General features: G+C 33.0%; 1 protein-coding gene across 3 annotated transcripts; it reads right to left on the bottom strand.

The window, feature by feature from the left end:
- Window positions 1–1308: 1308 nt before the first annotated feature.
- LOC145187115 (uncharacterized) lies at window positions 1309–15766 on the bottom strand. Of its 3 annotated transcripts, XM_090094995.1 has the most exons (3): window positions 7088–7256; window positions 1753–2734; window positions 1309–1543 (listed from the first exon to the last, which is right to left on the bottom strand). In XM_090094995.1, coding segments are annotated over exons 1-3 (1020 nt in total). In that variant the 5' UTR covers window positions 7090–7256; the 3' UTR covers window positions 1309–1507. The 3 variants fall into 3 exon arrangements, with proteins under 3 accessions (XP_089951121.1, XP_089951120.1, XP_089951119.1); XM_090094994.1 differs by lacking the exon at window positions 7088–7256 and adding an exon at window positions 15652–15766 and having other exon boundaries at window positions 1309–2734; XM_090094993.1 differs by having other exon boundaries at window positions 1309–2734.
- Between the last annotated feature and the right edge of the window lie 11000 nt (window positions 15767–26766).

Below are 26766 nucleotides of genomic sequence, written 5' to 3' on the forward strand. Positions count from 1 at the left end.
AATGCATTCAAATCTTAGTCAAAACTTATTATAGGTCCTATGCTATTCCGCTATCGCTTTATCATCGGTTTGCCGCTGACGGACTGTTGTTCAAAAGTTGTCGATTTGCCGCCATCGGTCCGCTGCCGAACCGCCTGCAGCTTTCCGCTAACGGACCGATGTAAATACGATGTGTAAGCCTACGCGGCAACGCAGCGGGCGGCCGACGTCGGCACGGCATAAGTGCTGACAGTGGTCCGTTGTCGGTCCGCCTGCCTAATGTTTGCTGGGTATATATATATATATATATATATATATATATATATATATATATATATATATATATATATATATATATATATATATATATATATATATATATATATATATATATATATATATATATATAGAGAGAGAGAGAGAGAGAGAGAGAGAGAGAGAGAGTAATTTTGAGTGTCACAATATAAAGGGCCCAACTATTTTATATATTGATTTAATTGTTAAAATGATTTTTATTTAATTGTAACAAATTCAACGTTAAAGTTACACTATTCCTACTGTAAGTCACCTGGCAAGTTTAAAATAATTAGGATTTTATGAATGTTTGTTATCTTATTAACATTATTTTTATTATCATTATTTATCTAAGATTCTTAATTAACCTATTTTTATCTATTTGTTAGTTATTTTTTTATGATTTTTAGCTATTAATAGTAATTATTAAGATAACACTACATTACAAATATCATTGTTTGATTTTCACTTCATCAACAAATTTGATGATTTGTTGTATCACATTCAGCCAAAATTTTATTTTTGTCAACATAAGAAGTTATGCACTGACGACAAAAACGACCAGAATTAAAAACACGTTGAAAACCAGCTGGTGCATGGGAGGAAAGATTATCAACAGATACAGTTACAACCCCACCAAACAATCGAACCATCATATTATCAACTGTAACTAAAATACCCTCATTCTGCAACGTCAGCAAATCCTGAATTAAAGGTCTTAAAATTTGCTTATATATTTTATATTTCTCGATAAACTTTTCTTTTACAAGAATACATAAATTTATATTCTGAGGTTGTGAAATATATTGTTCTTCAATTTTGCCCAAGAAGAATTAAAAATGTACAGAAGAAATAAAAATGCACAGAGTTTATGTACTGAACGGTGAGCTCCAATTGGATTACACACTTTGAATTCATCACAATGTAAATGGATTCTTAATGCAATCTTATCTTTAAAAGTGACTTGTTGTTTACAATTTAAACCATTTGAATATGAATATAATAATTCATTATTGATAGACTCATCTTTTTCAAGTTTTCTTTTTATTGAATTCCAGATAAGCTACAAAGTTGCTATTGCTTAAATCAAATTCATAACATTTCAAATAAAAATAATCAACTAAAGATTTACATTTACAATCCATCAAATAGAGAATAAACTAAAGAGCTTTTTGGAAAATTAAACTCGTGCAAAGCTCAGATAAAATTGAAAAAAAAGACTTAAACGAATACGCTAGAATTTCATTTCAAAAAACTTTAATTCATCGCCCTAAAATAACAAAAATAATAGAAAACCATCAGATTAATACACTTGACTTTTTGTTGTTGTTTTTGATAAGAATATATTTGACTTTTTATTTACAAATTCATAAGTTTTTTTTTTCAAATTTCAGTTTTAAAAAAACTTTTTACGAAAATGAAAACGAAAGCAGAAACAGCAACAATAATGGAAGCTGTTACAGGTTTCAGAATTCTTACTTTTTTCTCTATTTTTTCTTTTAGAACATCATTACGTAGGTATTTTATTGCAGCTTCGGTCCAAAATGCTGCTCCTTTGTAATTTTTTTCGTCCTCCTCAAGGTTCTCGATTGCCTTGATCAACCCTTCTGCATCGTTTGCCGGAAACTGCTTGAAATCTTCCAAATAACGTTGATAAGATCTAATGCTAAAAACGATGCACTGAGTTTTCGGCAATTTTCTAAGCGTTTGGTATTCAACTCTAAAAATTAAGTCGCGTCCCGTTTTCTCGCCTTGATAAACAGTAGAAGTATTAATTTCGTTACGCTCACTGTGACCTGTTGGTGAATACAGATCAAGTGGACTTTCTAAATCGTTAAAAATACTCCAGTTTGCTCGCCATATTGGTGCTTCGGGTTTTAGACTTTTCAAAATACTGTAGGCTTTTAAAGCAAAATGGTTAGTGAACTGGGCAACTGGTATATGGATTTCTCCCAAAACTTTATTGAACTTTGCTTGTAACGACCATCGCATTGGGAAAAAAACAACGTCAGCAGTTAAAATATATCCTTGATGGACATCGCTCCACTCTAGTATTACCCAATCTTCTTGGGTCAGGCTCGAAATTCGAATAAGAAGATCTTCGTCCCCATGCTGTGCGGTTGATACTTCTTCATCAAAAACTTTATTGATTATACAGCCAGGTCTTTTTTCAAATATATCCGGAAATCGTTTGGGTAAATAATCAACCAGTAATTGAAAAAGTTCCCATTTACATTCTTCGGTGGAACTTGTAGAGTTGCTCACAAATATTTTGTCACGATTCTTTTCTAGGATAGTTTTTTTCAGCCGTTGCTGGTTGATGTAACTATTATCAATTTTTATCCAATCCTTAAGCTCTAAGCGTTTGGTGTGCATTCTAGGTTTTCCTTTAATCTCTTCATGGAAAACAAATATCTTACACTCAGGTTCCCAGTTGATCTTTTCTTTAACCATTACTGACCTTAAGAAACAAAATTTCAAAAAGTTTTATTTTAATATAATAGATTACTGTCATAGTAATTGTTATGTACTTAATGCTACAATATAGATTTTACCTTGATTTGTGCTGATTGGGAGCCAGAAATCCCCACAAGAAAGTACGGTATTTGTTAAAATAAGATTACATTAATGTTTAGTTTTCGCATGAAAGTGGATGATTTGTGGTGAAATACATATGAAAAGATTTTTAAAAGATAGACGTGGAAATTTGTCATCTGTCATAATATATAATCTTGCTTATAGAGAACAAGAACGCTGTAATAGTTATATTTCTTGACAGATCCAAAGAAAAGTTCGATTTCAGTAAAGCTTTTATTTTTGGTTCAAGAATACCAATACAATACAAATAATATCACAAACCTAATATTTATAGTAAAATAGAAAGTTCCTCGAAAGATACAGAACATTCTGGAACGTTATTATATCTAGAGGGTTCTATTCAACAGAAAATTCTCGAATTTTCTGTTGTATCTAGAAAGTTCTAGAATGGACCATAACAAACACCTAATCAAAGATTTTAACCTTGATCAAGCGTTGTGAAATTCTGATTAAAACTCAGTGATAATAAAAATAAAGCAAACGGTTTTGAAAGCATACATATGTACTTAAAAATATTTTGTTCATTAAGCATTTAGATGCACTAGAAAAAATTAGGTGCATAAAAAACTGTGAGTTTAATCTTTTTTAAAACTGAAAAGTAATCACATTTAGGATTGTTTTTTTTGTATAACAGAAAAATATTTCTCAACAATTAATATATCTTTAGGTCATCATCGTTTGCATATAAAAAAAATATATGGGAAAATGTTGTAAACAAATTGACGCGTAAAGTTTTAAATCACTTTCTTTGCTTTTCTCTTCTTAAACTTTGATGAATTTCTGTTTTTCCATAAAAGGTTGCAAAAAATTGCAACTGATAGATAAAATTGCAAACGATAAAAAAAGAAATTAATTGACTAACCAGTTTATTCAAACTCATTTTTTTTTTATTTTAAGATTTTGAGAAAATCTGTAGGGTATCTCATAAAAGCAATATGATTATTTTAACGACATTGCTGTGCAAGTTAACATTTGGACAACTGTTTTTATCTCATAAAATTCATATAGTATTATCCATATCGTTAGAGATTAGACACATTGTTAAACAAAAATAGCAATGTGGTTAAACAAATTTTGTCTTATAAATAGTTAAGATTTTTGACAAAATTAGAAAATGTGGCAATTATTGTGGAATTTCAACATCAGATTAACAACATTAAGCAAGCAACAGCTATTTTGAATTTGGTTTATCACTCATCTGTTACAGCATAAAATTTTTATTTCATTATGACGCATGTATTTTTGGTTGAATTTGATGAAATGGTGGAGACCGTCGACTACAGATCGTTTCATCGGCAGAGACCTTTCCGAGATCAATACAACTCATTGGAAAACTCGATTTTAAATTAATTGAGTTGTACCAATTTCCTCGACAACAGATAGAACTTTTGATCCAAGACTAGCAAGTTTTTAAAGAGCAGGTTTAAATGCCTTAATGGTACTAGTGGAACACTTCGTTTCTGCCCAGCTTTTCCATCTAAAGTTATTTTGTGTTGTTGCATTTTATGTAACCATGAATTAGTTAAGAACTCCCTATTGCCAAAACTCAACATTAATATACCAAATGTTGAAGGTAATTATAACTCGAAGTACATTTATCAGGAGATCGATTACGTACTAGGGATCGCGTTGTCCAAATATTCGGTATCTAAATAGTAACTTTTAAAACGTAAATTGATAGTTGTTTTGTGGACAGTTTTAGACATTCACTTTATTTTTAATAAGTATTTTACAATACGAAAAAATAAGTTTTGGGATTCTCAATTGAAGATAAAGTAAGAAAAAACTAACAATTTACTTTAAGCACGTCACACTTTATTAAAAAAAATAATTACACAAAACCTTGGCGCTACTGCAGTTTCTCCCCCCCCCCCTTTTTTTTATTTTTGATTATGATAGAGAATTTTATGCTGATTCAGAAAAATATAAAAACATGGACCTGAAAATCAACGGAAAGTGCTCTATTTCGAAGTCAAAGTTGAAAAAAATCCCACTAAAAACCCTAATATTCGCCATTTTTTTTCAAAACGCTTTCATTTTTAACGAAAGTTAATTACCGTTACATTGCGCAATAAAAAGACCTGGTTTCCATCAGCCTTCGCATTACTATTTTAAAGTGTTATAACGAAAGTGTAATAAACGAAATGAAATTAATGGAAGATTTCAAATAAAAGTTGAACGTAGAGTGTGGGAATGTAGACAAACTGATGAATAATTATTATTGTATTGTACGCTGGTTTTTTTTATTTAAAAAAACGGTTTAAAGATGACATTTTCTTAATTTTACATGTGATAAAACAACTATGAACTAAGTTTCAAAAGTTCTTCTTTTAGAAAACAAAACTGCTGAATTCTTTTTTAAAATTCATTACAAAAGTACATTACTTGCAATATAGTTTATTCTCTAATAAATCAAAAAACGGCTATTTTCATTGCCACGAAAATTGCGCGAGATAAACATACTTTAACGACTTTTTTTAATGTAAAAACCATGCTATAAATGTATTGCTTTTGTCAGCTAAAAAATCATTAACTTAATATTCTCAAAATGGCGAATATAAGGGTTTTTAGTGGGATTTTTTTCAACTTTGACTTCGAAATAGAGCACTTTCCGTTAATTTTCAGGTCCATGTTTTTATATTTTTCTGAATCAGCATAAAATTCTCTATCATAATCAAAAATAAAAAAAAGGGGGGGGGGGGGAGAAACTGCAGTAGCGCCCAAAACCTTTTTATCACTGTATGAAGAGTTATATCACGAATGTTTAAAAATGTAAACCCAATTTTTTTATTTAAGCTCAATGAACTTGTATCTACATTGCTGCCATTCTTTGGTAGTGCCGGTTGTTTTTTGCCGGTTAAATTTGAGGAATCAAGAGTCAAAACAAAAATCTTCAGCATGACCGTAGCCCATTTCAAATATCGTTGACGCTTTCTCAGTACCTGCCCGGCAGTTAGCACATCACCACCCATTATAAAAATGAGTTAAAGGCTAAAGCGCTTACAACTGAAAAAGTTATGAGAGTATACAGATATGTTTTGAATTTTTATACCTGTAAACAGGCTTTAACTCGAATTAAGTATAAATAAAACGTTTTTATTGTTACGACACATTGCGTGAATTGACAGAAAACTTTTTATGTAGTCAATATTCCAATTATATTGTATTAATGTGCTCACAGTTTTAATTAAGCTAAATTTAGTTTCAAAATGTTGTTGGAGTTAAAGAGATGGTTAAATGTTTTTTCAGAGACAAATTTTTACGCATATGTTTAAAAGTATACATTTTGCTAACATTTTTAACACATTGCTAAAATAAACATATTGCTTTTATGAGACACGCTGCTGATCTAAAAGCCCAAGAACAGTCTTATACTTTGTTAAGTAAGAGCCAAAGTTGCTGTGAACCAAAACCTTTAATAAAAACCGTGAAAAACATTTAACAATTGCGACTGCCGCAAGACGCAGGGATATTTATAAGTAAAAGATTATGTTACAACTTTATTGGTTACGGACACTTGGCGGCAAATTGTAAATCAAGAGGATGCAGAAAGTGTAATAAAAAACATCACACCTCCATTTGTCAAAGTGGGAATGTAACGATGGACGGTAAAATTGAAAGTAAAAAAGAAACCATGGGAGCGGTGCTTATTATGAGTAAAACTATTCACCCGGCCGTGATTGCAAAAGTAAACGGTGAAAAAGCAAGGATAATGTTGGATACGGGTGCTGGATGTTCCTATATATGTACAAACTTGATAACAAAACTAAAGCTGAAACCTACACGAAAGGAATATAAAAGCATCGGACAGCTCTATGGAACGGTGGACAAGCGTGTGGAATTATATAACATTACGCTAGAATCAACAACGATACCGGAATTTTGCATTAAGGTCGAATGTACCAATGCAGAAAAGAAGGTAGTATGAGAAAAGAATGTTAAGAGTTTTAAAAGGATTTCAAGAGTAAATAATTTTAAGAGATTGTATTTATAGATTTTTAAGAGATTTTAGAGAAGAACTGATGGAAATATTTATTGCAAGTATTTTATTTGCATCAAGATAATATTAAGATTACTTTACTATATATGTTACATTTGTTATTATTGAAAAGCCTGATGCTCCAACCGCGCGTCTACACTATCTGCGTTACACAGACAAACCTACATCTCATGCTATATTTGCGCTACTCCCACACTACCTCTGTTCCACACTTACATCACTGTCCCCACACTACCTCTGTCCAACTACCAGCGTCACTACTTTGCGTCACACTACCATCACTTCTACAACTCTCTTTAAATCATCACACTAAAATAAAACACCAAAAAAATATATATTGTGAGGAGGGAAGATGAAGAAAATTGTAAACATTATCTTTAAGTTTTACCCGACTCAAACACGCTACATTCGAACGAGGAAAAGAGTAAGTCAACCAAAAAAAAACACCAGGTGAACACACATGTCTAATAACATGAAAAATGAATAAGTCACACCATAAATGATTAAAACTGTTTCGCAAACACGACTTGAAACACAATGATATGATTTTAATTAGTAAAGTTCTAGAAAGTTCTGTAGCCACTCTGATATAAAGACTAATAAAAAGAAAACTAGTAAAACTTGTTTTAAAGAATACCATGACTCAGAAGTTGAAACTTAAGTACTGAACGAACTTGAAGAAAGAGAAATCTATTGTCTGGACGAGAATTCAAAATAACACCTGCGGACAGATAGAAAAGGAACGGTTGAGAAAATCTTTTAGAGATTTTTACGTTTTCTTTTGGGGGAGATTTTTTAGTAGATTTTCTTGAGACCTCTCGTTAGAGAGATGTTTTCGGAAAATTTTGATGAAATGTTTTAAAGAGAGTTTTTGAAGAAGTATTAAGAAAGAGTTATGAAAGATTATAAAAAAAAAAGAATTTTAAGAGAAAGAAAAAGTTTTAAGAGATTTTAAGAGATAATATGAGAAAAGAATTTAAAAGAATTTTAAGAGATTTTAAAAGACGATTTTATGAGAAAAGGGTTTTTGAAGATTTAAAGAGAATTTAATGAAAAGAATTTATGAACAAGTTAAAGAGGAACTTATGAGAAGGATTTGGTAAGGAAATGTATTTGAGTAACTTTCAATTTGCGTTGTTATAATTATTAATGTATTGTTATTTGTATGAGTTAATATTAAGAGAATATATATATTGATGACAAATAATTGAGAATATTGATTAGGAAAAATAAGTAAGAAAAGAAAAATCAGTCGTAAGTATTTTTTACTTTTGCTTTCATTTTAAGTAAGGCAATATTATCATTATAAATATTTTTATTATTGCTTTATTCGAGTAAACAATTTTTATTAAAAAGTCTGAAGCTCCTATCGCGCTTTTACCACATCTGCGTTACACACTGACAGTCCTACCTCACATTCTATCACTCTCTATATTTGCGCTACCATTACTCTTACATAGAACCACCACAGTCACATTTAATAATCATCATCTTTAACATAAATTTAAAAAAATAAAATAAAATTAATTAATAAAAATCCGCCGCCCTCACAATATATATATATAAAAAAAAAGTCATCTGACAAAACCCTGCCCTCACGCTACGTTCCTCGTCAAGTGATAAATAAAGAAAATGCCAAGTCAACGAAAATGAGAATTACCGTAGATTTCCCTAATTCCGAACAGTCCCTAATTCCGAACAGCTTTAGTTCACTTATTATTACATCTTTTATTTTGTGGGATTTTTAAAAGGAAAACTGATTAATAAATTGGAAGACTAGGGTAATAAGAATATAAAAAAAATATTTTCAAAATGTATATTTATAACATTAAATTTTTTAATTGCAAGGAAAACACTTTTTAAAACCATGAAAAACCAAAAATATAAAACCGACTTAAAAAATTTAATGGTGATTATTTATCTAAAAAAAAAGTCAAAAGTTAGCAATACTTCGTAAGATATCTTAAAAAAAGTACTTTTCTGCATAATTAAAACGTTTCCCAAATTCTGAAAAGATTTTGGAATGCACCTTTTTTTTTGCAAAAGCTGGCGTTTTTACTCGCAAGTAATTAACAGCAATATTTAACAATAGTATTTTAACGACATTAACTTATAAACGCTTTTAACCTTTTTATTGAATTTCTAAACGTCTTGTTTATCTTATCGTTTGTTAATAAAAAAAAGCTTCCTATTTGATTAATGGGGAAGCATTCGCTGAGGCTGCAACCATCCTGATACTAATAACTGAGGTTTCTTCTGGGGTCACTATTATAAAACTCATTCCGATCGGAACTTAAAAAATTGTAAACCCGCTCAAGTGTATTAAGGCGGGAAACCAGTTTTTTTCTAAAAAAAAAGCCGAAAGCTTTAGTTAAATTCGATCGGTTGTTTCGTTAATAACTTATGCATACCGCGGTAAGCTTCGCTACCGAGAACTTTATAACTTATGCAAACCGTATTTGGCGTCAATAATTTCTTTTGTATATATAAGCAATTTTTAAAAAACAGTTCTGTTGCGAATGACGTGTAAGATAATTTATATAATAAATTTACCGAAAACTACAGCCGAGAATATTGAGGAAATATAACCGAGTAAAATACAACCGAGACTCATTTTTATTACATTTATCTTTGGCGCAACCGAACCATAATTTATTTATAAATTTTTATTACTTTTTAGTGAACATGACTGAAAACTGTGCACAAAAAGTACGTGACAAACGGTATCACTTTTGTTTTTGTTCTATAAAAAACAAAGTTTTATTATTGTAACACAAAAAAAAGATGGTTTTTATTTAATTTTCGAGCTCTATGTTAATTTAAAAGACTTTGTCACGATGTAATTGTATGGCTCAAAGCTCAACGGATATTCTGAAGCAAAATTTAGCCGAAAACGAGCGCTAATCTCTGTGCGCGGACAGGTTTTGTAGTAAATATTGGCTACTTTCTAGCGCCTATCCTATCTCATAGGTTACTATAAAATATATATTTTAATTTCATCAAGAAATTCATCAAAAGATCTTTCCAACGGTACCAAATATGTGGCATTTTGTTTAACTTTTAAACAAAATATCAACTATAGCATAAGTACAGTTTTTGTTGAAAAAATCCTGGTTTCCCGCCTTAGTTCACTTGAGCGATGAATTTCTTCGGTTCGACAAAATTGGCGTAAACCCGATAATCCCTAATTGCCTCTTACTAAAAACATTTTTTTTCGTATCGTAAAAACTTTCCGACGAAAATGTTAGCGGATTCATGAAAAACAAAAAGATATTATCTAGTTAATCCATTGTTTTTTTACATTTTGTTTTGTTTATATTATGGACAGTTGTGCAAATTTTCAACTAAATGCCGCAAGAAAAACAAATTTCACAAAAGAAATGTAAACCCAATATCCTTATCTTAAATAAACATTACAGTTATTTCCAGTTATGAATCATTCTGTGTAACTAGCTAGCACAGTCCTACGTTCATATAATTTAGGAGTTTTAAGACTTTCTTTATCAATTTACAAGGCCAGCTAATCAATGTTTTATTAAACGATTAAAACCATTAAATAGTTATAAGTAATTTTTTCACTGTAATATTCCTATGTTATAGGCATACCACAAAGGCAATAATTATGTCATAGAACTTCTAATTAAAAAAAAAATTTTTTCTAAGACATAACAAAGACATGCACACAGCCACAGTTAAATAGTAATTTTAAAGTAGTGAAATTATTATGTCATGTTAAATAATTTTCATCACATTACATCAAAGTTATTCTTTATTGTTATTGTTGCCTGTTTGTGTTGACCCTATACATAATACTATTCTTACACTTAGTTCATTACATTTAATGTGCTTTAATGTTTTTTATCCAAGGGGACAGAAAAAAGATGCCTACATAGCTCGAGTGTCATTGAGTTTGTCACAAAAATTTGGCAGACTGGATTAAACAATTCAAAGATGTTTTAATGAGAAGATTTGGTGAAAAGTCACAGATGGCTCAAAAACACCAAAGGTTACCAATCTTGAAAAAAACCTGGGCATCTGAGGCTATCTATTCTAAAGCAGTTGGAAATGGACTCCCTATTCCAAACATCTACTACCTAAGACATGTAATAATTTCTTACATTTCCAAAAGTATTCTAAACCTAGTTTAAAATTAGATTACCAAGTTTAATTCACATTAGATGTTAGTTTGGTTTGTTAGAAGCAGGATCCATTTTGACCAGACAAAATGTATTGGTCCTAAATGCAACTTATCATAAGCCCTTAAAAGGAAGCCTTCGCCACTTCTACTACACTATAAAAAACAATAAATACCTTTAAAAAGCATAAAAAAATATCCTAAAAGTTGTACTAGCAAACTAAAATTGAACAATTCAATTCCATTTATTTAAAATTTTTTTTTAGGAGAAATTAAAGTAATAATCAAGGCTGCTCTGACCAATCAAAAACTTTATTTGTTGTCTCCTGAAAAGTTTAATTCTCTTTTTAATTATTTAGTGAAAGTCAGTGGTTATCATATCCTTTATAATTTTACTTTATAAAAAGTATTGCTTTAGTATCACCTGTCTATGTTGACCCTTAGATGCCATTTACACATTTTGTATGTTGGAAAATTTGTGTCATTTTTACTAAAATAAAAATTGCCAGGCATCAGTTTTAGTTACCTGACAATATTTTAATGTAGTAAAAGTGACCTATTGCCCAAGGTGTAAATGATTCCTAGACGGTGCAAAATACTGCAATAATGCAATGTCATAGTATAGGATGTAATCAATGTTGTAAAATGTTACAAACTTAAAATGTATTATTTAACTATGTAGGACTTCTGGGACAACATCAAACAAGTGACTACAAAGAAGGTGACAGATTCTAACAAAAGTAGTATGTGGAGTCAAAAGCTAATACCACTGGATGAAATTGTTTTTGACATTAGACTCAAATAGTTCTATAGAATATAGTACAACTATTCTAGAATTAAATTCTGAGTTTTTACATTCAAATTCAGTGTGTTCTACTATAATATAAAGAAATCTAGATAAAAGTATTTGTAATTGGCAAAGCAGTTTCTTTCATTATTAGTGACGCTAACCTTAATAGTCTCTTTTCTTGCAAATAATATTTAATGATAACCTTGGTGTTTGATATTTGTGGAGAAATTCATATGAAAAAAGAGTTTGGTCTGAACAAAGTAAGAAATTTATTCGTGCCCAAATTCATATTTTAAATTTCTTACCCATTGTTGATTATCTGTTGTCGAGGTGGACTGTGAAAAATGAAATGTAGAACTTATTATTCTAATTTTGACAATAAGAAATGTTAGAAATTGAGTTTGATTTCTGTTTTTGTTTTCAAAACAAGAAACTGTTAAAAAAAAAGCTAGCTCAAATTATCGGATTTACGATTTCCGCTACACAAAGATCGCGTAAACTTTAATTGGGTTTGTACGCTGAAATTAGCGGAAATTACGAAAAAATATGTTTATAGTAACAATCCGCTGATTTCAGCGGGTTTCAGATGAAATGGTCGTGGATTCCAATCGGAATGAGTTTTATAGTAGTGACCTCTGGTTAACTGACAGAAACAGGCAGTGACTGTGAAGGTTTTTTTTAACTGATTCCAAGAAATTAATGGAAGACAGGATCTTATAAATAGATAATTCGTACTCTGCACCAACACAAAGTTATACCCTTACATTAAAATATAAGTAATTTTAAATTTTAAAAATCTTTTTACCTAATTCTTATCTAGAGGGTCTACGCTAGTATAAATTCTTTACTTTTTTAAATTGAATGCCATTTTTTGGGATTTGATATGTACGTTCGCAATTTGGAACACATGTTCCTAATTCCGAACGAAAACTTTTCTTTTTAAATTTAAAAATTAACAATTCTTTTATAATAAATATACTTGTTGCTTAATATGGTTCGATTCAGTTTAGGTTCCAGTTTATTTGTTTAAAAAAATTAATATGAGTTTCAAAAAGCAAGCGAAGTTATTCAACTTTAGGTACGATTTTGTTCGGAATTAGGGAAATCTATGGTATTTATGATTGTTCAGCAAGAAAAGACGCTCAATCACCTTCATTAAATGACTGTCTAGAAGTGGGACCATCGCTGCAACCTTTAATATTTGACATACTCATACGAAATCGGATGAATAAACTCTGCGTTTTAGCTGATGTAAAGAAGGCGTTTCTACAAATTAGAATACACGAAATGGATAGAGACACACAACAATTAATTTGGTATAACGACTTAAATAAAATGGAATTAACGGAGTTACGATTTACAAGGGTGATTTTTGGTTCAAGTTCAAGTCCTTACATTCTCGGCGCCACGATTAAAAAGCATATATCAAAATACAAGGACATTTATCCAAAAACGGTGCTTGCTCTGGAAGAAGATACTTATGTCAATGATTCACAAGCAGGTGGAGAAACGGAAGAAGAACTTATCAGGTTTCCAAATGAATCAACGCAAATCTTAATGGAAGCTGGTTTCCAGCTGTACAAATGGTATAGCAACGTAAGCAAATTGGAAAGCGTCGCTGAGGCCAAATCAACAAAAAAATACTTGAGATTTCTTGGAACAAAGAAACGGATCAACTATCGATTGACTTTACTGCATGCATCACTATCGGAAATAAAGAAGTGATAACAAAAAGGACAATGCTATCCGCTATCAACAGTGTCTTTGACGTATTGGGATTTAGTGCACCTGTTTTAATTACTGGAAAAATACTATACAGTCGACTATGCTTATTAAAACTCGGATGGGATCAACAAATTCCAAATGAATTTTTGTGTCTAAAAGAATCATTGAAATGGAGCTCCATGAATTTTTAGATACAAGTAAATTAGCACTATGTGCATGCGTCTTAGTTGCAGTGAGTCATCAATATTCGAAAACAAACAACCTACTTGTAGCGAAAGCACGGATTGCACCAAGGGATCTTAGTATTCCAAGACTGGAGCTGGTAGCGGTGCACACCTTAAGCAAGTTGATGAATCATTTTAGGAAGACATTAAAGAAGTATAATACTATTGAAGTATATCATTTGTTTGACAGTACTGCGGTACTTTATTGGTTGAAAGAAAGAGGCAGTTGGTCACAGTTTGTTAGAAACCGAGTTCAACAGATCTTATTAAATGGAGAAGTAAAATGGCTTTATGTCCCAACAAAAGAAAACCCAAGTGATCTAGGAACAAGAGGAGGGAGTGCAGAGAAATTATCAAGCTTGTGGTTCAATGGACCGATATGGTTGAAACACAAAGAAAGATGGCCAACTCAACTGGAAATAATCGAAGCGCTGTATGCATTATATGAAATAATTATTGTGAAAGAAAACGTCGTTATGGCAACAGAAGAAATAAAGGGACATCATGCATTTAAAGAAATGTTGAGCAAACACAAGTATTGGAAGATTATAAGAATATCATCCTTTATAAAAAGGTTTATTTACAAATGTCGTAATAAAGAAAAAATAACAGGACCGCTAAAAGCCGAAGAGATAATAGAAGCAAAGTTAATGAATATCAAATAACTACTAGACGATGTTTCAATAAAGTTCAATTTGAAACTTAAACAGGATAAAAAACAGCTTTGGAGATGTCACGGAAAAGTCTCTGGGTAATATCCAATATTTGTAACAAAAAGATTCCAACTAACTCTATAAATTATCGAACATCATCACGCGAAAACGCCACACGGGGGAGTAGGAGATGGGTTGCATAAGAGAAAGATTTTGGATACCAAACATGAGAGTTATTTTAAAAAAGATCATTCGTGAATGTTAATTTATGTAAGAGATATAGAGTGAAACCGCTGTTACCGCCAACAAAAGCAATGTTACCACGATTTAGAACTGAAGATATCGAACCGTTTAAGGTTACAGGTGTTGATTTTGCCGGTCCGCTAAAATATAAAGCGCCAAAATGTATGTATGTATGTATGTATGTATGTATGTATGTATGTATGTATGTATGTATGTATGTATGTATGTATGTATGTATGTATGTATGTATGTATGTATGTATGTATGTATGTATGTATGTATGTATGTATGTATGTATGTATGTATGTATGTATGTATGTATGTATGTATGTATGTATGTATGTATGTATGTATGTATGTATGTATGTATGTATGTATGTATGTATGTATGTATGTATGTATGTATGTATGTATGTATGTATGTATGTATGTATGTATGTATGTATGTATGTATGTATGTATGTATGTATGTATGCATGTATGTATGAAATGTATGTATGTATGTATGTATGTATGTATGTATGTATGTATGTATGTATGTATGTATGTATGTATGTATGTATGTATGTATGTATGTATGTATGTATGTATGTATGTATGTATGTATGTATGTATGTATGTATGTATGTATGTATGTATGTATGTATGTATGTATGTATGTATGTATGTATGTATGTATGTATGTATGTATGTATGTATGTATGTATGTATGTATGTATGTATGTATGTATGTATGTATGTATGTATGTATGTATGTATGTATGTATGTATGTATGTATGTATGTATGTATGTATGTATGTATGTATGTATGCATGTATGTTTGTATGTATGTATGTATAAATAAATAAATATATATATATATATATATATATATATATATATATATATATATATATATATATAAATTTTTTGATTTATTTGGTTCATATACATATGAACAATATAAATTTTAAAAAATTTAAAAATCTTAAGAACACAAAATTGTTTAAAATTAATTAAAGCGTCTTACCAAAATGTTTTCTGAAGAAAGGACCTTCAAAAAAAAAACTTAATAAATGAATTTGTTCTCATAGCGGAAAGCAACGTGACGTGCACTCGTTAAAAAAAATATTTTAGTTTTAAACAAATAATTCTTTCACGGATTGACTTCACGTCATTTAAAAGCCAAAACTATGTAACTTTTATGACGTAAAGTAAACTAATGTGAAGAAAAGTCTTTTTGAAAAACCTAATTTATTTAAAATGAATACCAAGGGTATTTGTTTAATTGGGTGGATGATATTTAACTAATACCCCATTCACACCAAAAAAACCGAGTTTTAATAACACTCGCTTTTAAAACGGTGTTTTATTTAGCTACCGCTTTTTTAAACTCTTTTCTTTGAAACAAGGTTTTAAAAAGCAGTGTGAACGGAAAAAATGCGTCACAAGTTTAAATAACCACGATTAAAACAAGTTTTATTTTTGGTGCGAATGGGGTATAAAATGAACTGTTTAAGGGCCTGTTTATATGGAAAGCGGTCTGGCTCGGCACACGAGCCAGCCCGTTTGCCGAGATATCGACGTCATCAATATTTTAACTTAATTTTATTTTGCGTTTATATGAATTAAGCATCGGCGTTACCGCACCGTCGGTAAAAATGCGTAAATTTGCGTAAAATGCGTAAAATGCGTAAAAATGCGTAAAATGCGTAAATTTGCGTAAAAATGCGTAAATCTGCGTAAAAATGCGTAAAAATGCGTAATTACCGCGGTAATTTTGCGTAAAAATGCGTAATACGCAATTTTACCGCATTTATCACTTTTTACCGTTTTTATCACTTTTTACCGCTTTTTATCACTTTTTACCGCTTTTTATCACGATTTACTGCATTTTATCACAAATTACCTCTTTTTTTGCTGATTACCGAAAAACTAAAAAAAGATACTTTAAATTGCTTTTTGTATTTCTATTAGTAAATATTACATTTACAGTTTTAAACAAACAAGTTATTGATAAAAAATTAATCATCAGATATATCATCATCTGTCTCTAATAAAATGTTTGCAAGCTCAGATGCTCTGTACTTTTTTTTCTCATTCCCCTTCCAATTCGACTTCATTATATTACCTAATTTTGCTTTTTTGATTCTACTTTGATTGTGCTGGATTGTCATTGGAATAAACAAAGAGACACTTTGAGTTTGGTCTTTACCTTGAGTCACTTCATACCCTTCTTGTTGAGCTAGAGTCCTTTGACTCTCTTGAGTATCTAACTGTAGCTGTTGTTGCTTATTAGGTTCAGGACCAGTTTGAGTATCTGATAAAGTTGGAGAAGCCTTTTCAAGTGCACCTCTTTTTTTAGTTTCAGTTTGACTATGTGATTTTCCCTGTTGGTGAGTCTTCTTAGTTGGTGGTGTGACATGTGGTAATTCATACGGCTCTTCTTCGCAAGTTTTTTCCCAATCGTTGAGGTTAGAAGGAACCCTTGCGTAATTTTGACTCACAAAAACTAACATGCTAGTGTTTTCTGGTTTTACATTATGTCTAAAATCAGTAACTGTCCTACCTCCTACTGAAAACATTCTTTCTGATGAAGCAGAAGTCACAGGTATAGCCAAGTAACTTCTAGCCAGACCAGCTAGCAAAGGTAACTCATTTTTATTTTGCTTCCACCATTCTAAAGCATCCACATCCCTTTCAGTTAAGGCCATAGTCTGATACTTTTCAAATTCAAGCATCAAGGGTGGCTTGAGCTTTGATTGGCTAGGCTGTGAAGTCCCAGGGCGATGCGCTGAAACCTGCCTCCTGTCTTTCAAAAACTCAAGGTCCACTGGATCCATAGTTTCGTCAAGATCTGATGTTTCTAGCGAAGTATGATCATCAACCAATGACTCGCAGAACTGGATTGTGGTTGGGTGATTGTCAACCAATTCCTTGATGGCGGCTTCCCTCCCTTCCTCACTGTTTGCAATATTTTTGAGTGTATATCCTCTATAATATGGGTGCAGAAGTGAACCCACATTATAGTATTTGACTCCAACGCCATAATTAGGTAAACCCTTCTCAAATTCTTTCATGAAGTTGTGTAGGCACTCTGCAACTTGAGGGTCACGCTCTTCAATGTCATTTATGGTTCTTTTGCAAAGCAAGTGGAGATTTAATATGTCTTTTTGAACTTTATGCATAGTCACTAGATTTTCAGAAGACCAGGAATCAGAGCATCGCTTACATTCTGCCAGAAATGGTAAAATGTTGTAAATACTAATAAACTCTAACTCATCCGGAATCAAACTTTGAAGATCTGGTTTGTTTAGAGTTTCTAGAGCAACCAGTAAACCAGCCTTACTACTACAATTTGCGGGTTCTGGCTCATGGGCATTTTTGCGCATGCTCATGGATATTTTTTGCGCATGCTCATGGATATTTTTTGCGCATGCTCATGGATATTTTTTGCGTATTTCCATTTTTGTGGATTTTCATAATGAGATGACATAATGAAAAAAAGGTTGTGAATGACTTAATTTATTCTTTGTAGTTCAAGTATGGAAAAAGATGTTTATATTTTTCTCTTCGCGTTTCTCTAATTCTTTGTGCATGTTGTTTTTGTGTTGATCATCGTGGAATTGTATGGCCATTCTGTGTAATTCTGGATCAAAAGTGGGATTAATTATTTCCGGTAGTTCACTGTAAAGGAATTCCTCAAATTCTTCTTGTTCTGTAATACTCATCTTTTTATAGCAAGAAGAATTTATTTAAGTCATTTTCATTTTTTTTATTTCATCTGTATAATAGATCCATAGAATTTCGCAAGTGATTTTTAGTTTCTTTGAAACCGTGGAAAATCTGCGATTTTTTAAGCGTAGTAATAGACTTGTCCTAGAAGAAGGTAAAAGCTTCCGGATTGACCGACTTGAGCATCACCAGAGTTGAGCGTGACAACGAGTCTTCTACCAGCTGCGACAGTAGGCATAGAATCTGCTTCTCCGAAATTTCTGTAAAAAGAGATGGTAGATGTAGAGCCGATGGATGAAGTGGATTGATACAGCAGTCCAGTCGATTTGTTGTTGAATGAAGTCACATTTGATCCGTTCCATGACGACAAATAAAAATCTTCTAATCCAGAAGAGGAAAAGATGCATGTGCTGTCACCGTCATATCCTGGAAAGTAGGTGTAATTGTTGGTGTTGTACGGTGTCCAAGGAGTGAGTACAGTACCGTTACCTGGAGGTAAATTCCCATCGTACATTCTAACTCTTGATTCCCACCAGTTTCCAGAGGCTCCAATGATGTGCATCCTGATGTATTTCAACGACACGCCATTTCCTTTCCCGCTGGTGTTCAGCAAAACGTATTCACTGCCGTAAGTGGTATTCAAATATCGAAACGTTCTGCAGTACAGCTTGTAAAGAGGGATGGTTGCAGGAATGGAAGCAAGTGTGGAAATGAACGGTTGAATCCAATACGTGATGGCTGTTGCATTTTTGTTAACCAGTTGAATGGAGATGTCGTTTCTGAAAGGCATGTCCAATGTGAAATATCCTCCCAAGGAAGTGGTGTTATACATGTTGCATCCCTGCAAAGAATTGGCGTAAAAAGCTCCTCCCAATGGTGAAAAAAGCAAATCGGTAGCAAGTCCTGTTTGATCCACTCCAATTCCTTCCGTGGTTTCTGCATAATTCCCTACATTGATTTCTCCGTCAGTAAAGATTCGAATAAAAACTTGACCTGGAATATTTGTGCCAGAGGTGCTGTATAAAGCCAGCCACAGTCTTCTCAACACTCCGGATTTTCCGGAAAACGCAAACACTGGCGAAGTGGTTAATGCTGCAACCGTCTGAGACTTCAACCCCAAACTGGTAAAACTGGATCCTGGAACAACGCTGGTCAAACTCGACTTTTGCAATAGCAAATCTACATAATTCTTTGTCGCTCCATCTTGCGCGTTGGTTGGATCAGTCACATTAATTAATTTGTGTGAATTCAAATCCAAGTCTGCAGTTCCCACTACAGTTCCAGTACCACCTGACGCATGCGTATCTACATAATTTTTCGTAGCCGCATCCGAAGCTGATGTAGGTTCAGCCAAATTAGTTAGTTTATGAGCCGTCATGTTAATGTCGGTGTATGAAATAGTGTTATAAGAGACTTTGGTGTCTACATACCCTTTTGTCGCTGCGTCTTTTAAAGCGGTAGGGTCGGAAACGTTGATCAACTTGTGGCTATTTAAATCCAAGGCTCCAGTGATGGTGCTGGATCCATCTACTTTCACATTCATGCTCGAGCTAACGTCGACGTAATTTTTGGTGGCAGCGTCATGAAGATTAGTCGGTTCGTTCAAATTGATCGCCTTGTGAAAATTCAAATCCAAGTCTGCAGTTCCCACTACAGTTCCAGTACCACCTGTCACGTGATTGTCTACTTAATATTTTGTGGCAGCATCGTGTGCGTTGGTGGGTTCACCCAGGTTTATGATTTTATGAGAGTTGTAATCCAAATCTGCAGTGATGGTGCTCGATCCGTCCGTTTTAATATAAACGTTGCTGGCTGAGTCTGATGCAAGATTATCAAAATAAGCACTGAATTCGTTTCTGTTGAATTTGTCAATCATTTTTTAATGGTGAAAAATTTTTTTAAATCCTTTGAATCTAAAAAAAAATTCACCAAAGGGTGTTAACAACGTCTTGAAAGCTGACTCCCTCTTCGCATTTTTTCAAGACGTAAAGACACAAGTGACCACAATAAGACGTGTTTCCAAATTGTACCCTTTCACTGTTGTAAAAGACAGGACTTTTCAAATAGTCAACGAGCTCGACGAGAGGTGGTTGAGCGTAAGAGTCAAAGCTGAACTTTTTGTCTCCGTCTTTGAACCAACACACCCAATGAAACCCATCTGTGCTCGAATCACCCGTGTTGACAATTCCACATTCTTTTTTTCTTGGCTTTTTTGGCAACGCGTCTCTGACAAAAACTCCTCGAAAGTTTTTTATTTTTAGTTTTTTTGCTGCTTCCATCAACTGAATAGTGGATAAAGCCTCGTTTGGTAAAACAATTCCCTCCACATTTATTTTTTTGTTTCTCATTTTTTATTTTGTTATTTTTTTTAAATCTTTCAGATCCGTGAAAAATTCTTCATTTTTGTCACTTACCTTTTTGTCACTGCGATTATACCTCTGCACTCTTCGATCAACATTTTTGACTTACCTGAAAATTCTTTGTTTTCCTCGATTATCTTTCTGCACTCTGCGATCAACCTTTTTGCCTCTGTCATTGGTTCTGCTTCTACCTCTACACCGTGTTCTACCTCTGTCATTGGTTCTGCTTCTACCTCTACACCGTGTTCTACCTCTGTCATTGGTTCTGGTTCTACCTCTACACCGTGTTCTTCCTCTGGCTCATGTTCTACCTCTGTCTCTGCCGATTTTTTCAACTTGTAGTGCCCATAAGCCAACGTGTGTATTCCATCTTCCAAAATGAACCTTTTGTCATCGTTAGAGCTGAGTGCGACTTTGTTGATTTCTTCGGTGTAGACATCGTGATGATGAGATCGTAAGACGTTCATTTTTCTGAGCTGATTTTCTTTTGTCATTAAGCAATCTTTATAATCTTGATGAGTGATGTGCTTTTCAACCACACATTTCTGAATTCCTTTGCATTTTTTGTGTTCTTTTTTTTCATTAAAGACCTCATAAGAGTAGAGCTTAGGACGAAGCCCAACAAACTCTTTAATTTGCTTACCACCTGTTTCATCCTTAAACTTACCGATAACCTTTTTATTTTTAAACCCAACGTCAAATGCAAAGTTTTGAACGGCAGGATGATCTTTAGGAAAGTCGCTCGTGTCAAACTTGCTTTCAACGCCATCAGCAATGTCTTTGTAAAAGTCTTCCGTTTCTATTTCATAAAAGAGCGAGTCAGTATCAGTCATGAGTAATTTCAGCTTATCCCCGTATTTAGGTTTCATGTAGTCGTAGTGATGTTCATACATGAGTGTTTTGCTGATGTCAAGGATGCTCATTCCCAAGAAAACAGGTTTGTCGTAAAAAACAACTGCCTTTTCCATGTGAACCGCGATTAAGTTTTCATCAAAAATGGTGTTTCGTTTATATTTAATTTTTTTAGATAATTTTATAGCTTCTTTTCTCGTAGTAACGAGTCTAACATCAACGCGTTTTAGAATATTCTCCATGGTTTTCCCAAAGACAGAGTTGTTCATGAGTTTGAAAAATTCTTTATCAGATTCGTTTGTAGCTTCTTTTCTCTTATCGGTGTTGAGATCAATGTACTTTTTCATGAAAGGTTCTTCTTCAAAGGTGATACCTCGATGAATTTTAGTAGTGATCAACCCCATTCGTTCATAGAGTTTTAGGTTTTCATGGTGAATGACATATTTTTCCTTGTTGTTTAAATTGGGAACTAACTTTTCCACTTTTCCAACGAGCATTCTTTCAGGAGCTAAAGGGTAATCATTGTGTAAATCGTGAAGACTTTCAGGATAATCTAAATCGACTTCGAGAATGCAAGGCATTGATTTCCAATTTAAAAGTTCATCCTCAGTCATCCAACTAAATCCTCTAACTGGAAGAGGTTTGCTCATAGCATATCCATAAAGATTATTGGCGTCTAAATATTGAAGAAACTTCGAAGGTTCTGAAGGTTTATAATCATCACTCATGTATTTGTTGTTAGCAGTTCCATGTCGATTGGAGATCATGCAGATTCCACCGCGTATTCCTTTTCTAATCATGTTGAGCATATCAATATCGGTTATAAGATCTATTACAACTTCAGTTTTCTTTAACATAGCATCCCAAGCCAAACCAGGAGAGGTGTAATACCAAGCAGGATCAAGACTGTAATGTTTCATACAAGTGTCTCTAAAAGTTTCAAAGACATCTGCTAGTATTAACACGTCCGACACGTTGTACAAATCGTGATAATCTCTAAATGTTTTGCATTGAAACGTGTTCCAAACCTTTTGCGCATGCGCGTATTCTTCATCGCTTATTCCCTCGTGTCTAAGTTTTGAGAAAAACGATTCTTTTGGAGGTAATTGCGTTTCTTGAAATTTATCGAATCCGTCCACCCAATCGTAAGGGTACACACCTTTTTTACAAAGCAAATTAAATTTTTCACCTTCAAAATGTAATGAAAGGCTTTTAAACTGCTCTGGCTTTAAATTTTTAGACAAAGTATCCAAACTGGAGGAAAGGAATTTAAAGCTGTCGATGAACCTCAATTCAATTTTTTTGTTTTTTGGTTTTCCATCTTTCCCAATGTACTCTCCCACTTTGATTTTTTTCGAGAAGCTGATATATTTTTCTTCATTGTTGGGTATACAGGTGATCTTTCCACCTAATTTCTTGATGAACAAATGAGTGTCGTAACCAGACAAATTATGAAAGACAACAGGAATGAATTTTGGAAGTTGAAATTTTTTATTGCATTCGTCGTGAGCCGCTCCACGATATTTTCCAGTAAAATGACAGTGATCGCGTACTTTGTCGTCTTTGAGTTTTTTATTGCAAATGTGACAAACTGTTGCGGATTTGAAATTATTTTTGTCCTCTTTTGTAAAAACCATCTTTTTTTTCTCGATTTTTCCAAAAAGTTCTTTTATTGCGCTTTCCAAATTTTCAACAAAAAATTGAGCCACGTCTTGGTTCTCGTTTGACGATACGGAAATGACTGGATCGTGCTCTAAAACGGTTTCATCAAAACATTTGATGTAATAGTAAAAGGAATTTGGAATGTGTCTTTGAAACTTTTTTGTGTAAGACTGGTTTGAGTTGGGAACGCACGAGTCTATCGGCTTGATAAAGCTTTCAAAGTCAGCATATACGATAAATGGAACCCTCATTGACTTTCCGATGCCTTTAAACTGTAGAGTTGAACCCTTTCTAGGAAGTTCAATTCTCATTGGCGCGTTTTTATAACAATCTTCTCGATGATTTTGAAGCTTTTCTTCTTGATCATAACATTGAAGACACCTTCTACAAAAATGTTGTTTTCTTTTACCTTTTGTTGCTGAGGAGCCTGCAAATCGACTGAAACTATTAATGAGACAGTAATGTTCTGTGTCTTTGTTTTTAATATACAGCAAATCAACATTATGCTTTCGATCGAGAAAGTCAGATATTTTCAAAGGGTTGGGTTTTTCATTTTCATACTCAAAAACGTTGATACTAATGTCTGGATTATTTTTTTCAAACTTGCTAATATTATGGTAATTCACAGGAAACTCTATCCCATCCCAATTCAGCTTTTTCGACTTTTCAATCAAGTCTTCATCAATTCTTACGTTGTTTTTATTTTTCAGATTCAACGCTCTGGTAACTGACCATTTAAAGCATTGATTGTCGTTGTTTTTCATGTTGATGATTGCCTTTTTGTCTTTTAGATCGTCAGTCAGCTCAATGTGGGATCCACCGCTGAGAGGTGTGTATTCGATAAAGTTTATATCCATTCTTAAAATCTTAGATAGGATGCTATTAGAACCTAAAGCATTGTATTTGACACTATTTTCCAAGACTTTTTCTTCCATTTCGCTCATTAACTCTCTTACATCTGTAGCTGCTAGAATAATTTCCGAGCTGGATGAAAAGCTTGCTTCCCGAGTCACTTCTTCACCAGTCATCATGCTTACAGATTTCATTTTGCATGTTAAAATAATTCTTACTTTTGTATTCCTTTCTCCTTCCATGGTTTGAATGGCAGACTCTCTTACCAAATTAAAAAAGGATGCAATGTCTTGATATTGAGAAGAAGGCTCGTAAGAATATAACCTAGCAGTACTACCCAACGCGTTTTCAGTCAACTTGAATTTTATTTTATAAGGCTTTGGCAAGGGCTTTTTATACACTGTTTTTAATACAAGTGATTTGATAGACTGTATCTTTTTATCGATTTGTTCCACTGATTCTCTTACCTTCTCCTTGACTATTTCAGGAACGTAGGGTTCTATCCATTCTTTAATATCATTAAACTTAGTTTTAACATACGACGCTACACTTTTTGCAGCTGCCTTCAGACTTGGAATAAATGAAGGTCTCGGTGGAATGACTGGTTTTGGTGTTATGACAGGTGTTAAATCTGAAACCGGTTCATCAAGGATGTGTTTTTGCAAATGAATTGGTTTAGGAGCAATAGGAGGCTTTACCACAGGTCTCGGTGGAATGATTGCTGGTTTCGGAGCAATAGGAGGTTTTACCACAGGTCTTGAAGGTTGCAAAGTCATCATAAGCTCACCTTTTCTCATTTTAGAATACCCTCTTATTTTTTGATCTTTAGCGATTTCTCGCAATTCTTTCAACGTTTTGTTTTCCATTTTTAATATAGCAAGAAATTTATTTAACTCAAAATCATTTTTCTAATATTTTTTTATTTCTTTTCAATTCTCTGAAAAAGAATTGAAAAAATTTTTAAATCCGCACGCGGATTCATGGAATTTCTCACTGACTTTTTCTTTCTAGCTTTTCCGAATTTAAAATTTCAATCTTTATTCCATCTTCCACTTTTCCATTTCGACGTTCTAAATATCTCCATCCATGTCCTGTCTTTTTCATTGCTTTGTAAAGGGACTTGTATTCAACCACTTCCCCGGTTTCCATATTGGTTGTTTTCACAGACACAGGTTTATTTCGAATTGAAGCAAGCCTCTCGTATTTTGGATCGATCGGTTTTTTTTCCGTTTTCTCATTTTTCATTTTTATTTCTTTTTTTGGTCGACCCACTGCCCTGTGTTCTTTTACACCTTTCAAAAGCGAATCTTTACTTATTAGATTATTATCAATCGCAATCATCATCAAAGGTAACAATTTGTTTGAGGTTAATGTGATTCCATTTTCCATAAGCAAATTTTTCAGATAATTTTTTGTATATCTCATGTTTTAGTTTTAAAAAGAAAAAAATTTATTTAAATCATTTTTGTTAAGAATCTCATGACGGTCTTTTAAACCTAATAAACAACGTTCATGCTGGTTCCGTTGGATTCGAAAGTGATCAATCTGTCTGAAATGATCACTGCAAAAATAACGGTGTTTTCTGGTACTGCTGTTCGAAATTTGAGGTTGAGCACCAATTCTGCCGTTTCAGAAACAACTCTTTCTTTTTGCTTGCTAATGTCTACAAAAAACAACGGATACAAATTTTTATATTCAAGAAGAGTCAAACCAGATTGACAAACAAGTTCGTTTGTACCGTAATATTTATCGTCAAAAGAGAACGCGTCAGAATGAGCCATGGTAATTCTCTTTTCTCCAAAATTCAAATCGTAATCGTAATATGGATATTTTATTCCATTGACGGTTACGAAAAAATTGCTGACATCACAATGGTTGAAAATGGCTGGATTTAAAATTTGACTGGAATTCTTGTTTGTTTGAAGCCCAAACACGATATATCTCGGAACGCTTTTGTCTACGATTCTTCCAAGAGTCCAAGTAAATTCTGTAAGACCAGCAGGAACGACCTGTCTTTCGACTCTGTTTGACTTATAAGCTACTGGGATTTTAATTTTACTTGCCATTAATTTCAAGAATTCTGATTTATTCGAAACATCCAACTCTATTCTAGGCATAAAAAGTCTGAATTTTTTAAGGTCGATCATTCCTGCGGCAACAGTCTCAGCTCTGTAAATGGCGTCGTCGTAATCTTTTTTTGCAAATTTAATGACGTGTCTGAATCCATAAACAACTTTGTCGTAAGTTTCGCAAAAACCAAAAATGTGTTTTAATGGTATCTTGAACGAAAATGCGCCAATGGATGTCGTGTCTGCAAACAAGTGGTCTCGCCTCATAACAAATCCTGAATTTCCGGTGGCGGCTGAAGTGTCTTTATACCACATTTGCTTCAATCCATCTGCAAGCTGAAAACTAAAAGGGTATTTCAACAATCCGAGCATGGTTGTTCCTTGACCTGGATACATGACCTTTTCCACTTGTTGCCCTTCTAAATCATAGGTGACATAGCTAAACAAATACATGATGGCGTTGTTTACCAGAGCAATGTTGTCTGCTGCTGTGTATGCAGTTCCATCCGCTTTTTTGAGAACCCCTTCAACAAGTATGTAAGCCTCAGACGGAACTGTATGCACAGATTGACAATCAATTTCAAAATCGATCGATCCTGAAGAATTTAAATCGAG

The sequence above is a fragment of the Hydra viridissima genome, unplaced genomic scaffold (genome assembly GCF_058129835.1).
Source record: "Hydra viridissima isolate aposymbiotic clone 2 unplaced genomic scaffold, HvirCarnegie_v1 scaffold_8, whole genome shotgun sequence".
Lineage (NCBI taxonomy): Eukaryota > Metazoa > Cnidaria > Hydrozoa > Anthoathecata > Hydridae > Hydra > Hydra viridissima.